This window comes from Engraulis encrasicolus, chromosome 20 (genome assembly GCF_034702125.1).
Source record: "Engraulis encrasicolus isolate BLACKSEA-1 chromosome 20, IST_EnEncr_1.0, whole genome shotgun sequence".
Classification (NCBI taxonomy): domain Eukaryota; kingdom Metazoa; phylum Chordata; class Actinopteri; order Clupeiformes; family Engraulidae; genus Engraulis; species Engraulis encrasicolus.
This window is the reverse complement of record NC_085876.1, coordinates 10,014,181-10,030,479: the sequence shown is the minus strand read 5'-3', so window position 1 is coordinate 10,030,479 and position 16,299 is coordinate 10,014,181. Positions and strand designations below refer to the sequence as shown.

The window sequence follows — 16,299 nt, the reverse complement described above, 5'->3', positions numbered from 1 at the left end:
TTGTGAGTTTGGCCAATCGTTTTGTCCACAACTGAAGCAAGAAACAGCACAAATTGAAGTGAATTCCATACACGTCAACAACTAACATTTCCCTTACACGCGGCACGCGATGTAAACGCAGTTAGCGATGATGCATGCGACTAGCGATTTGGACGAAGATCCTCGCATATCGGCGTGTCATAACGCATCGTTGCGCACATGTTCTGTTACTCACCCGATGTTACACGTGTGCACACATGAATCAACTGTAATACCCTTACGGTCACTTCCTAATGCTTTCCCCTCATTCTGTGTTACTGTGGGACTACTTATCTAACCAATAGGCCTACAGAGTCTATAGGATGTATTTACTCCAGGAGGAAAATGCGAAGGAAATTCAAAATCGTAATTCAAATCGTTTTTAACAAAAACGGATATCGTTTAAAAAAATTTTTTTTTAAAAAAGTAAAAAAAAAAAAAAAAATTTTTGTTTTTTTTGTTTACATTTTCGTAAACTATGGCGGCCAAATTTAAACTATGGCGGGCCGCCATAGTTTCCTCAATGTATGGGAAACACTGCTATTATATCAACTTACCTGGGAAGTGGTCGACACGCCAACGACACTCAATGGCGTCCCCGTTGCTGCACAGGACCCTTTGAGCAAAATGAGGTAACGGCGAAACCCCGGATGTAGAGCAGCCATGCTCGTCCGCGGCCGTCAACGGCTTCAAGACAACTCTTTCTCTACAGCTCTGCTAATTGGTAGAGAGGAGTGTGCGCCTGCCTCCTTCAGTGAGTCAGAAGGGGTTCGGGACAGGGAGGAAACGAAACGCAAGAAGTTTTACCCAAAAGACCAGTTAAGCACTGGTGGGACCAGCTGAGTTTTAATACAATTATTCGGTTTGCTATTCGTGGCATCTTCTGTTCTAGGAATGAAATGCTGTTACACGGATGACTTGAAAGGTATGTGGCTTTTGGTGTCATTGTTGTTGCTCTGGCTTCTCTAGATTCTTACCCTCCAACAGAAACAGAAACGGCTAGTTCTAGCCAGATAGTGTACTTGGGGCAGTTAGCCTTCAGGATCTTATCCCAAGTAGAACTAGCTGCTAGTAAACTATCATATCACAAACATATTGTCATGTCAATTCGCATGTAATTAGGACTTTAGAGAACTTTTCTATCTCCCCATTGTGTTTGTACAAACGTGGCGTCAGATTAACTTTGACTGTTTGTTTGCATGTTATTACAAGAATGCCAGTAAATTAGCAAATTCAATCTGGGTGAATGGCCTTCCTGCTCGGTCTTCACAAACCTTGGTTTCCGCCGTGGTAGAGTTGACTCTGCTGGCCTAGGTGAAGTGTAGAGGGGTGGTTGAGCTTGCATTTCCCAGCTAACACCTCCGCGAATGTGTTTAGCAGGCTTGTCTCGTCGACATCTCATAAAGATCAATTCGGATAATGTTGAACAGTATATTGATGTATGAGGCAATGGTGTCGTTCTACCGATTTCATACCAAGCCTACCGTTGTTTATACTAACAACTAATTCGTTATTATGGTTTGGCATATCCTGCTGTGGACGTGTCATTAACACTATGCTAGAAAAGCTACACACAGCCAGTGTTCAGTTGAACGCGAGCCACTATGTGCTGTTTGTAGTAAATAAAAATACACAGGATGGAGGGGGAGCGGTTAATATCAAGATCTTAGATATAAACACATTCTAAATGGTTGACACTAACGTACACATACACTAACGAAGCCATTGGCCTTTAACGGTATGGTAAATCTAGCTATCGCCAACATTTTTGTCCAACTACTACCACTTTAGTTGGTTGCGACTTTATTCAACTATACTGTTGCATACATGTCGTTGGGTATTTCTTTGGTTTCTCTAGCTCACTATTTCGCCTGCATTCCAGTTAATCTTTTCGCAAATAAAGCCTACTTAATAGGGACACCACAACAACCAACACTCGGTAAAAGCAGTCTCTGGTCAAGGTAAACAAATGTTGCTCTTCATGCTAGTTGCTAGCAGGCTAACTTAGCCAGCTGGACACCTAGCTACCTAACGTTACTGTAATACGATTGAAGTTATCGGGTTCCTTTTTGTTGGCTCGTTTGATCGCAGTGGTAGTTTAGTTTCGATACCTAGGAAGGACATTGTACTACGTTTGTTCGCAAATTCAGATTGTAAATGCCAAGACAACTTGGACTCAGGCGCGCTATGTTGTGTATTGACATTTTCTCAACAGCAAATGGGGCTAGCCCACTAGCAGTCGGAGAATTTCGAAAGACTTTTCAGTTTCGGCTTCTCGGAAAGGGTTTGTTTTCCACCAAAATGTATTAACGAAGGATATGCCAAGGCAACTTTTAAACTGTCACATCGAGTCACGTCCAACTCAGAGGACGGCTAACATGGAGTCTCTGACTTGTCATTTGTCATCTCCTTTGCCAGAGGTTCGCTTGTTATGTCCCCACTCCCCAGACTCCCTTCCTCGTAGGCTGCTAAAAACAACAGAGTACAGTGACACTACATACGAGCATTTGGCATGAACTGTTCAATGAAAAGAGCGATTGAAACTTGTTTGTTTGTTTGTTTTGATGGTTTAGGCCCGGCATATTTTCTCTGTCTTTAAGCAAAGGATTAGGGTTCTCTCTGAGTCAGCTGTTGCCTAGTGTGAAGAAACCGTACTCTGTCGGTATTGGCATTCCAATGTTGTGGTGTTTGTTGAACTTTAACCAGTGGTGATTTTTTTTCACTTCGGAGGAGTTTAAACATTAAGCAACTTGTGATTTTCATGCATAATGAACAGGCAAGTGATAGCTTTGACGGGCTGTGTGGTTGTGTGCACTAGGGCCGTTCCTGCTCAGTTGGTCAAGCTGTCTTGCATTTATTTTGGGGTTGCCACCCCAGTCTGTCAAAAACCTGGGCATTTCAATTATAGCAGATTATTTTGCTTGTATGCAATGCTTCCCATCATTTCCATGTGCAAGGCAACTACATTGACCCTCCTCTGGACAGACCACTGAAATCCGGGACAATCACCTAGGGACAACCTGGACAGGTGGTAACACTAGTTATGGGTTAAGAAGTATAGCAGGGGGCTCATCCCTGGAGTCACCAGCTGGGGAAAACACATGGTGTCAAACATGGACGATAATTCCTATCCTAACACTCATGTCTGTCAGAGCAGTGTCATATGTCAAGAAGATATTGGGGAAAAATGATAAAACGCTTCCTTGAATCTTCTTCTTGCGCAAAGGGGATGATTGCGTCACCAGTGGAGACTGTTGAATCCACATGATGAATGTCTAGTGTGTGTGTGTCCAAAACGTGTGAACTCTCCGAGGTGAAGTCAGTGTGTACTGTCTAGTAGGAGGGGGTCAAGACCTCACCCTTTGCCGTCACTGTTTACCCTGCACCACATGGGTGAGTTAAGCCTCCTGAGAGGAGCGTGTTAAAACGGGCCCTCTGGCAACCGTGTGTGTGTCGCTGTTGACCTCTTATCTAACCTAATGTGGCATTACTGTTTAACCTGGACACTCTTGGTGCTACTCAGCTATTTCTGTAGTGGCCGAGGCGATGACGCGGTAGGTATGTAGGTAGACGGCCAGCCTCGTCTCATTCATCCCGTTGAGTAAGCAAAGCACTGCTGGGCTTGGCATGGCATAGCGTGCTTCCTGCATTCATTCACTGTTGCAGATACAGTACAAGCAGGCCAAGGCAGGACAGTTGCACTGAAGGGACTTTTTCAAGACCTCTGTGGCCCTAGATAGAAAGACGTTCTGCTTGGACGACCATTGTTCAAATTCTGCCAATTGTCTTGGCCATAGCACAGGAATAGAACTACGGCACTGACAAAATTAAGGAGAGGCTTTTTTCCTATTCTGATTTTGCCGTACATTCACACAATGCTAATATAGACAGTTATTTCCTACACTAAGCTTATGCTGTTTTACTACAACATGTTGTGCAAATAACAGGGAAATGAGTTGAGGAAAAAAACTTGCTGTTGATCTGGGTAATCATGTCTGTTGGCATCAGTACAGCTGTAGAAAGACACGATGAATGTGCATTGCAAAATGGAAAAAAGTTGAAATTTGATAAATATATATATTTTTAAAAACGGGATAGAAAATCACCACATACCAGTCGAATTTGACTTGCTGAATGTTCATTCTGGTGAAGAATGTATTTTGCAGCCCCTTCATCAGATTCCCTTTTGGGGTCATTTCACGTGAAATCAGACACTTTGGGACCCGGCCGACACAGATTTCAATCATTCTTGCTGTGCCTGTTTAGTAGCAAGGTAGCATCCCAGAACTGCATTTGTGTGAATCTGACGCCAATATTAAGGGAGAAACAGACTTGCAAAGGTTTACATATGAGTGTAGGACACTATACATTCAGCATTGATTATATCAGTCAGTGTAAGTCACAAAAAGATGTCTGTGGTGTTATTTGAAAGCTCTTTTCTCACTCTACAAATTAAACAACAGCATGGAATACAACAACCCTCAGAATATGAATTATGATAAATTGAAAAATTAATTACTACTTATTACTAATTAATTATTATTACTTTTTCATACTGGGCATATAACTCATCACATACCGTAGGTTAGACAGGATTTTTCCCCCGACAAATCTGAGGTGGTCTACTCCAGTGGTGACCATTTGACAATCCCATCCGGAGAGAGGCTATTTAAACAAATTGCAGGTAGATTAGTGTTTTCCAGGTCAATGTTCAGGTCACCTGTGCTAGAGATCACCACAGCCAGGTCAGCCACCTCTGCAGAGGATCTACTAGGCCCCCCACGTCTCTGTAACGAGATCTAGTGACTAGTTGTGGCATGGTACGTTGCAGTGAGAACTAGCCATTGAGTTTCTGTTTTATAGTCTGTTTTACCATATGGTAGCATTTAAAGACTTTGCCCAGAGATCTATGGACTTTTTCTTGTTACATACATGACTGTGAGAATCATAATAGCCATTCTATCGTAGTAAATGTGGAGAAATTGACAATAAAGCTGACTTTGACTTTGTGCTTCATATTTTACCATGTTTTGTCAACATTTTGGCTGCTAAAAAAATCTGGTTACTCTGCTGTGAACTCCTTTTTAAATCTGTGCTTAAGCTTACCAGTTTTTCCTTGCCCTGCCTGCTTGCATGGTTTTACTTCAGTGCCATAGCCAGTTTTGTGTGGGAGACAAACATACTTTTACGGTCCAAAAAATGCAGACTGCTTCTGTGGGCGCTGGTGTGTGTACCCTGTTTTTTTTGTCTTTTGTACAGCCCTGGTGTTCACATGCACAAAAAGCAACAGTAGACAGAAAAGGCATGGATAAGAAAACAAACAAACAATCTAAGAGCATTGAGATGGCGCCCTGTGAGTGGTTACTGAGGTTGAGCTGAGACTTGGTAGAAGCAATCTTTGTTTGTTTGTTTGGTAAACACATGAGCCAGCCTCCAACCCATGCACAGCATTTACACCACTGGTCAAACTTGCACAGTTGGCCCATTTCTTGCATGTGGCAAATAAACACCATCTATCCAGCAACACACTTTCTGCCCCTCGATTTCTCTTCACTGTACTACGGTCTAAGGAGTTGTTTTGTAATATGTGGGTTTTTTCCATGATTGATTGGCATATGTTCTGTTCGTTTCTGTGTTCTCTCACCCTGGCTTGTCGCCACTGTTGAATCGTCTTCTTGCCTCCTGGGTTGGTACTTCAGCTTTTGTTAATATTGTTTCCTGATTTACATTTAATGCATCTGACTCCTTTTCTTGTTTTCTGACTGCGCCATGTGAAAAAAGTATTATTTTACATTGTTATTAATGAAATAAAAACGTTCTATCTCACAAAACAGCTGGGATGTAAAAACTTTGATGCTCAATATCTCAGAACTACCCTAAACGGAGATAGAACCTTATAATTCTAAGCTCACGATGTGATGAACTGAACTTTGATAATATGTGCAAAAGATGCCATAAAAACAACACTTCGTGTCTTCTTTAGATTAGAAGACCATTCTGACATCTATGCTCTACAATCGAATTGTCATTTCTTTAAAAAATAAATTCATGGTGTACAACACTAGCACATGATATACTACATAGCTGTTACACCATTTACCCCATTGTACAGATCTAATATAGTAGATAGACTGTGTTGTTACGGGAAAAACACTAAACACCTAACAAGAACCCACCACAAACTTGATCCAATCAGCGCAGAGTCAGCTGATCGTAAGGCAAGTACACATGTCTACTTGTTACCCAGATAAGTTACCTGTGTTGGAAGGAAACTGTTTCTCTGTTGTTGTTTTTTTACTTTTACGTTTGACTCCTCTGCTGTTGATCAATTTGTGGGGCTCGCTTTTCATTCTGTGGTGTTGCACCACAGCCTGGGCCGTGTATGGGAAACACACTGTCTGTTATGAATAGGATATTACTGGCCAGGCCAGAGGAAGCGAGAGCAGAGGGCTTGACATGGTTGGCATCAGGCCCGTTGGCTGTCCGTCTGCTCTCTCCAGGACCGTGTTTGGGTCCAGCCCAGTCCTGAGAAGCTAGCTTGGCTATCATGTCCAAAAATCTGCATAGTCACACTAAGTGGCAGTGAGCCTAGCTGAGGGAGAGTGAAGACATTCCAAGGATTACAAGGGTTTTTTATTATTTATTTGTGGCTTACTAAAAAGTAACCATGCAGTGAAGTTAGTGGCATTAAGGGAGACACAGAAACGAGACCTAACAAGGAGGGAGAGAGACAGACTGTCTCTCTCTCTCTCTCTCTCTCTCTCTCTCTCTCTCTCTCTCTCTCTCTCTCTCTCTCTCTCTCTCTCTCTCTCTCTCTCTCGTCTGCTATCTTCAGGAGAGATCGGAATGGGATGAATATTACTGTAAAATGCCATCCTTAATCAGTGGACAGAAAACCCAACACAGCTCGCAGGACCACATTTGTCCAAGACACTTGCTTGCCTGTCTTTCAGTTGTGTATGACTGTGTGTGCACTTTGGGTTGTATTTTCCTGTTGTTTGTGTGTCTTGTGAGAGAGGTGGCCGCGGCCTTGAGATGTGTGTGTCTGTGTCTGTGTCTGTGTGTCTGTGTGTGAGGGCCTGCACATGAGTTCCGTCTATACCGAGGCTAACAAAGCCTGCTCGCTCTGAGAGGTAGGGAGGAGTTTCCCCTGTAGCACAATGAGACATTCATACACCAAGCTTCACACACACTACACACACACCTCCCAGGCCCAAATTGAACTCCAGCAACCCCACTCGGCTCAGTTCATGTACATGTATACATTTTCTTTTCATTTATGTATTTTTCTGTCATTTATTGGATTGGACAGTTAGGAGGAGGCCGAAAAGAAATGGGGGTGGGCTACTGGGTTGGCAAACAACCTCAGGTCAGGGGTGCATTTTTCAAAACCAAAGTTGCGTACTACATTAGCTACTTTGTTGTTTTCAATGCATTTTCCCATTGGCAACTACCGAAGTTGCTAACAGGCTAACAACTTCTCTTTTGAGAAATGCACCCCAGAATTGAATCCTGGTCTCCAGTGTAACTGTTAGTGTTAGCCATTTGAGCCACAGCCGGGGCCCATTTACATATTTTCGAACGAAGGCTAAACGTGTTGACAATTCTCACATATTTACTGTACTTGAACTTTGCATGATATTTTAATAAACGTTGCCGACAACCATCTTGCTTGGAGGAGTTTCTGGAATGATTACATTCTCCTACTCATAAGCACGTCATCTGCATTCAGGGTTTTGTACATACTTTGCATACTGTGTGTGCACACAGAATTGCCACTGTGTACTTTAACACGGATCACTTATCTCTCTCTCTCTCTATCCCGTTGGCTCGCTCTCTCTGAGTAAATCTAAGGACACATGAGGAATTTAGCCATGGATTCGCTATGTACTTGGAGTTAAAAGTCGGATACAGTTGCATTTATCTGTCTAGCGAGAAAAGAAGAACTGGAATGAGGGAAGAGAAGAACTGGGCACAAAAAGTACACTGAGAAAAGAAATCCTTCACCATGGTCGACAAGACAGAAAGTTTGCTAGCGTCCGCTTCGGTGTTCATTGGGCTTCTATTCTGCTAGTTCTGCTAGCCTAGTGCAGCTCTAGCCTGTGAGATCTCCACAGTCCTTTTCTCTTATTTAGAACACACACACACACACACACACACACACACACACACACACACACACACACACACACACACACACACACACACACACACACAGGCCTTGTGAGAAGGAGCTCAACTTGTACACGCAGTCACGCACACACACTTTAGATTACAAGCTTTTTGTGGATGATGTCCATCTTAATAAAATGTCACAGTCGGTATATCTTCTGGCCTGTGTGGGCCAATGATGTGCTTGGGGTTGGGGAATTCACTCTAGCCGACACACACACACACACACACACACACACACACACACACACACACACACACACACACCAGCTCTTTAATTTGGTGGTTTGGCAGCAACACACACACACAGGAACATGCATGCTTGTGATGTTGCCAGACCATGTTGGACTCCTCAGCCTGCTGCCCTGTTCTCTCTTTCAGCCCCCCACCTCTTCCACACACACACACACACACACACACACACACACACACACACACACACACACACACACACACACACACACACACACACACACACACACACACACTCCCCCTGTGCAACAACACAAGAATGTTGAACCCTTCACGTGGCTTTGTGGTGTTTTTAGAAAATTGCTGCATGGACGCAGTAAAACATTCCCTTTGCACTGTTTTCCTCCGTCCATATCTCCTCTCTCTCTCTCTCTCTCTCTCTCTCTCTCTCTCTCTCTCTCTCTCTCTCTCTCTCTCTCTCTCTCTCTCTCTCTCTCTCTCTCTCTCTCTCTCTCTCTCTCTCTCTCTCTCTCGCACCCTTGATCCCTCTCTGAATATTGCCTCTCCCTCAGTATTCTGTTTCTCTGTCTGACTGTCTCACTCACTCACAGGTTTATATTACCGGCCAGTGTTTAGCTGACCAAATTTCCAGGGAAAAGCCTTGTATTTGGGGTTTTGTGTGCTGGCATGTGGTAGTGTTTGTGTGATAGAGCCTGCATGTCGGCTCAACTTGGCGAGCAGCCCCATCACATAGCCTTGTGATTCCACAGAAAAAGGAGTCAGTTGTTGACTAAGCTGTGTCAGAGTGTGTGTGTGTGTGCGCACGTGTGCGTGTACGTGCTCTTGTCAGGTCCAGCTGTTTTTCCTAAAGGGGAAAACCCACATGCTGAGGTCACTCAGTCTATGAAAAAAAACCATTAGTTTACATTACTAGCCATGGCTGCATAGAAGCTGCTATTTGCATGTTAGCCTAGTGCTAATAATAAGATGTGCATTGTGTTGGTATTGTATTGGGAACTAAGTTATAGGAGCAGTGTCTGCCGGCGATAACAAGTTAGTAGTCATGCATCATGGTCATGTCCAAGGCTACCTCTCACCACGCAAGAATGCACACACCCGCAGTCCCGCACTTATACACACAGAAATATGCGTGCAAACACACACACACACACACCCATACACACACACAAAAGGTACTCAACACAACCACATGGACCTATTTTATGCCTATAATTGAAGTGTAAGAGAATGGAATGTTTTCTTTTAAGACTCAGCTTTTCAAAATTAGTAGTGTATTTAAAGGGTATAGCTATGGATAAGCTACAGTGTTATAGGATTTCACTGTCTTGATTTAATCAACCGAGCGAAGTACAACTTCATGAGGAAACTGAAGACAAGGACTGTTCATTTTGTGCCAATGTGCAAAAGATTGAGGAGGAACAAGGAAGGGTTGCAATTGATCTTTCTTGGAATTCAGGAATCCCCGATTCTCCAACGTGTCAATGCATGCACAAAAAAACTGTCTTCAGGTAACTCTGTAACGTGCATTGAGTGCTATTGAGTGTTTTTTTTAATTATTACCTCCGCCAAAGGTTTTAGGGAATCTTTCTGGAAAGTCTGTACTGTAAGCTGACAACAATGCAACATTCTAAAAGCTTGACATTCTGTTCCACCATAGCATTCTGTAGTAGGAAATTTCACCCTACCAACATTCCACTTCAGTTCACACACTAATACGGTTGTAGACTCTTGAAGGTGAAAACAACAGTATTTCTGGCCTAGCCTAGTCTCCATAACCCCCTCCCAATTTTACAGTTCAAGAAGACCACAAGGGCTGTTTAGAGGTTCTTGTTTTTTACATTGCTGCAGTATGAATTCTCACCTTGACATTTGGTCAATTATGACTTCAGTGCTTACTGGGGTGTACGTTTTGCTAGGCATAGGCAAGATCACACCGCTAGATGAAATGAAAAGGCCTTTATTGTGCTGTTCCAAGACATCACGAGCTAGTGTCTTCTTTTAGAGTGGATGAGTGCTTGTAATATACAGTACATGGTAGAGACCGACCGATATGGGTTTTTCTATGGCCGATGCCGATGCCGATATTTAGAGGTCAGAGTCAGCCGATGGCCGATGTGACCAGCCGATTTTTTTGGGCCGATTTTTGGGGCCGATATGCCATCATATTATCCTTAATTGGCATGCTAAAAATATACCGGTATATAAACAATATTCTTTTTCATTTATTTATCCATAACATATGTATTTTATTAATTAAAAGTAACATATGTTCCATTTACACCCTTAATATTCATATAGATAGGCCTAGTAGAAATATTATGTAGGCCAGGGCTGTCCAAACTTTTTTAGTGAGGGCCGAATACAGGAAAATAAACAAGGGGCCGGGCCGCACATTAGCTGTGAGATGACCGGTTCAATGTAACAAATACACAAGGGAGGCAAAAGCTGTCTGATGGCCCATGATTTATTTCCAATATTTTCAAGAGGCAATGTAAGAAAATGTAACACAAATTGCATAAATATTATTGTGTCAGTGTAATACACTTGTATGAATTATCCACATGTACATGGTTAATAATTAAGCTTATTATTAATTGTTATTTATTATTATCTTGTTATTTTATTGTTGCCTACAATCAATCAGTGCATGTTTATAAGCTGTTTAATTTGTATTTAATTCTTATTATAGCCACCACTACTTCCCTGGCACTTCATGGGTCAATGTGAAACTCGTGCTGATCCAATCAGATCAAGTGCCTCTATCTCACATGCACGCAGGCAGCGATGTAAACAAAGGCAGCTCTCCTCTCTGTGCCTCCCTCAGTTTAAATGAGCAAGTTCTGTCGTAACCTAGCATGTTTAGCTAACTTGCTACAGCCACAGAGGCAATTTTACAGGATGGATTCACAAAGCTATCAAAAAATAATGTCACTTATGCGCAGCATGCTTACAGTATAGCATGATACTGTTCCAACTGTGGGTTAAAGTCACAAATAAAAGTGCTAAGCAATCGCTAACGCTAACCGCTATTCAGTTTGAAGTATAAGCAGCTGTAGGAAGGCTATGGTAAAAGGCACTCGTGGTCACACACCACTAGCAACTTTGATTTCAACTCCGTTGCCGTTGAAAACAAATAGACATGGGGTGAAAGTCAATCACATGTCAGACTTGCATCCTTTTTTGTTAAAATTTCGCTTAGATTTTTACTTCCTATTGTATTTTTTAGAGGTAAACTTCACACTGGTTACCACCAGCATTAGGGCTCCCAGTAGCTGCCCGCTGATGTGATGTGCCTGAGAGAGGTGTGCCTGATAGAGAGGTGTGACGTTCACGGAGCCGGTTCTTTTGAACGGCTCCCTGAAGTGAACTATGGGGGCAGGATCACAGCTGGGGGAGCCACTCGACTGTTATTTCGTTCGTTTTTCATTCATTTTAAGCACGTGACCTCGACCTTAAAATCGGCGCAACCAAATGAGAAAATCGGCCGATGCCGATTCATTAAAAAATAGCAAAAATCGGCCGATTAAATCGGCCGGCCGATCGATCGGTCGGTCTCTAGTACATGGTAATGAAAGCATTTAGCATGAGGTGGAGGAAGATAAGGAGGAGGCTTATGAGTAAACGCATGCATGTCGTCTTTTGAGGGTGTGTCTGTGTGCGCTGTCTTCTTATTTATTTCATTTTTAAACCCAGCTGAGCTGTCAGACGTCAACTCCAGACGGGCTCTTTTGCTTTTGTTATTGGTGCCTCATTGCGTCGTCAGCCTCCTCCAGACACCGCTTTGTTGTGTCAGGACAACTGGCTCGTCTGGTTTTTCAATTGTTCCATATTTAGGCAGTGCAATCTTTGAAGTTTCAAATCGGCCCACAACTTGTCACTTACGTGACTCTTGCCATGGAGAGAGAGAGAGAGAGAGAGAGAGAGAGAGAGAGAGAAGGGGTGCTTGTGCTGACACAATCTCAAGACACAGTGGACAGAAGATAATAAAACAAAGACACACACACACACTCCTGCGCTTTCTCCCTCCATCTCTCTTCATGTCTGTCTTCAGCACAATGGCGTTGCGTTGACAGACAAAAGAGAGCGCTGTGCTCTGATGCTGTCGGATGAAGGGTTGTTATGGAGGCAACAGAGCTCTCCACACTTCTTATCTAGAGCCTCAGAAGAACTTGTCGACACAAATTCTCTCGCCCTCTCTCTCGCTCTCTCTCTCTCTCTCTGTGTGTCTTGCTCTCTTTCTCTGTCTCTCTCTCTTTCTCTGTCTCTCCCTTTGTCTCTCTATCATTTTCATCTTCTTGACAGCCCTTTTTTCTCCTAAGTGACTTCAGAGTCGGTGTTTCTTTGCCTTTGATGAATTCTGTCTGTAATACTGTATTTCTCAGACCAGTACATGCACACACTACACACTCTATCTATGTACACACACTATCTGTGTGCAAACCAGGGCCCTCATTTCGATTCAATATAGATATCTTAGGCCAATGATTCGATTATTTTCGATAGTTACGAATACTCTATGATTCGGTTCGGTTTTTCACCTTACTGTGAAAAAATGTTAAATAGATTAACAAAAGCTGAAATATCTAAGGTAAGCGTACCCATTAAGCCCATGTACCCTTTAAGCCCACTTTCAACTTTGAGGTCAATTTAAAGAAAGGGAAAAGGTGAATTTTGTTGTTCATCACCCTATCCAATTAAAGGGTTTAGTAACTGACAAAATGTTTTTTATTGCAAACAAATCACATTTTTTATCGTCGAGTTATCCCCGTCCAAGTGAGTCCAGTCTCAGGACTACTGACAAGAAGTTGCCTCAAAACTTTGCTGTTTTGGGACATGTCAGAAATCATAGAATTTCAGCTAGTTTAAGTCAAATGTTTTGAAAATACTTTCATATTTAGTGAACTAAGAGGTAAATGTAATGATTTTTATATATATACATGCAGTGTTTTACTAAATTATAGCATTTCCCTTCAAATGGAAAGATGTGTTTTATGAGCGAGCAAACGCCGATATTCTCTTGATACAACCACACACCATCTTTATCTTACTCTACCATAAGACTTAAGGTGGTTAGGTATGAATTCTAAGCATATTCCAGTTTGTTTGGCATTGATCTTGAAAGAAATGCATCATAAAATGTTTTGTGGAGCTGATTATTTCCATAAAATAGCTTTTTGTATAGGCGGGCTTAATGGGTACTAGGTGGGCTTAAATGGTACAGCCCATTGAAATGCATGCAAGCTGGCATGCATGCTAACCAAAAATGTCTTTGAGGGACATAAAAAGTGCTGTACAATCTCAAGTTGTTGGTTAAAAAGGCGTAATATAATGAACTAACAATAAAAAAATAAGAAAAAAATAATTTCTTTGTGAAGAATGAAGAATTTTATGAAGTATATGAAGTAAGAGATGCCATCATTTTTAGTTAGGTTTTATGCATTATTTTTTGAGCAAATCTTACATTTTTGGTCTGAAACCATTTATGCCATGTAGGCTACACTGTTTAAACTCAATTCACACACCTCACCAGGTATTTTGATAGAGAAATAACTATATGAGCTTATTTGGAACACAAGTGGGCTTAAATGGTACCAATGGTACCATTTAAGCCCATTCAGACTTTTCACTTTTCTCGTAAAAAATCTTCATATTGTACTTTGAAATATTCATCAACTCAGTGACAAACATTGAGAAGAGAGGTAAATCTTACTATTTAACAAATTATTTCACAAAAAAATTATGTGAAGATGATTGAAAAATAAAGAAATTTAGATTTTGGTGGGCTTAATGGGTACGCTTACCTTACATGCATTTTATTTGAGGTACACCGCTATTGCAGTCAGTATTATTATTAATGTATGTGCATTGTGCAAAATAAATTGCCTCACAAGAGGAATTCAGTTATAACTTAACAAAAAAATGATTAATCGATCAATAAAGATTAATCCATTTTCTTGTTCACAAATCCATTAATCGAATCGCCGGCTGTAGGATCGATATATTATTATTCACCCCTACTAGACACACGCACACACACTAGACACACACCATCTACACACTAGGGATGCAAACGATTAATTGATTAAGCTTAATCGACTTTAATCGATCAATGTGTTAATCGATTAAAAAACATTAATCGCAATTAATCGACAATTCAACTGACAAGAAACCCAGGTGAAATGGGCGAATGGGTGAAATGTCAAGAGTGTGTATGTGCGAAGAGGGGTGTGAATAGTGGGAATATTTAAATCACCTTTGTATTAAAGAATTGAAATAAAATTAATTTAAATGTGGTATTTTATCTCAAATTTTTATAAAAAAATGATTAGATTTAGTTTTTTTTTTTTTCGAGAAACATTGAGATTTCGGGAGGAAAACGCTGCCCATCAATTAATCGTAAGTCGATCGATAAGGCTATCAACTAATGATTAATGAATGAATCGATAATTTGCATCCCTACTACACACACACACACACAATCTATTGCACACCTGCAAAGTCACTAATATTCACAGACCAACCCAAAACCTATTGCGTTACATACTGCACACGTGCGCGCGAGCACACAGACGCACACAGACGCACACAGACGCACACAGACGCACACAGACACACACAGACACACACAGACACACACACAGACACACACACAGACACACACACAGACACACACACAGACACACACACAGACACACACACAGACACACACACACAGACACACACACACAGACACACACACACAGACACACACACACAGACACACACACACAGACACACACACACAGACACACACACACAGACACACACACACAGACACACACACACAGACACACACACACAGACACACACACACAGACACACACACACACAGACACACACAGACACACACACACACAGACACACACACACACAGACACACACACACACAGACACACACACAGACACACAGACACACACACACAGACACACACACAGACACACAGACACACAGACACAAACACAGACACACGCACACACAGACACACACACACAGACACACACACACAGACACACACACACAGACACAGACACACACACACAGACAGACACACACACACACAGACACACACACACACAGACACACACACACACAGACACACACACACACACACACACACACACACACACACACAGTCTAGTTACAGTTTTCCAGGCTTGGTTGGGGCGGTGTGGTGGATGGTTAGCTGCTGGCTTATCTGACGCACCCTCACCCCACTCTATTGCACACTCATGCAAACGTGCCTACACACACACATACACACACACTGTACTCGCATTCACAGTCTAGAGGCGCTAACCTGTTACACACACACACACACACACACACACACACACACACAGTAACCTGCTCCTTCTCATGAGCTTGTGAAGGTGGCTTGTGAGATACAAGCTTGTCTAACACACGCATGCGCGCACACACACACACACACACACACACACACACACACACACACACACACACACACAGATTGTGGAGTTGGCTAGCTGGCTGGCAAGGTGTTTGCCTGTCTGGCACACCGACACTGCAGGAGTCATGTTCCCCACACCTCACCTCTCGCCCCTCCTGTCTCATAAGAGCAAATGGTACTGTGTCCCCTCTGACTGGTACTGTAGGCGTGAAATAAATCCAGATGGTGTGCGTTTGTGTGTGTGGTCTGTGATGAGGGGTAGCACAGACACCACATGCGGTGTCACACCACATGCTGCCATGAAGAACTTTCTAGAAATCATGTCTGACTGAACCACTTCCTGTAAAATTGGCAGACCCCCTCCTATAAAAGTAGCAGCAACATCTAACCACTTCTGGTAAAGTAGCAATACCATCTGACCACTTCCTGTAAATTAGCAACACCTCCT

The 16,299-nt window shown here is 42.4% G+C and overlaps 1 protein-coding gene across 2 annotated transcripts in view; it reads left to right on the top strand.

The window, feature by feature from the left end:
• The first annotated feature begins 786 nt into the window (after positions 1 to 786).
• LOC134436253 (E3 ubiquitin-protein ligase RNF19A-like) overlaps positions 787 to 16,299 on the top strand; it is a 45,200-nt gene continuing 29,687 nt past the window's right edge. For both annotated transcript variants that reach the window (XM_063185386.1, XM_063185385.1), the window contains exon 1: positions 787 to 943. In XM_063185386.1, the coding sequence (XP_063041456.1) occupies positions 913 to 943 (31 nt within the window). In that variant the 5' untranslated portion in view covers positions 787 to 912. The remainder of the gene's footprint in view (positions 944 to 16,299) is intronic.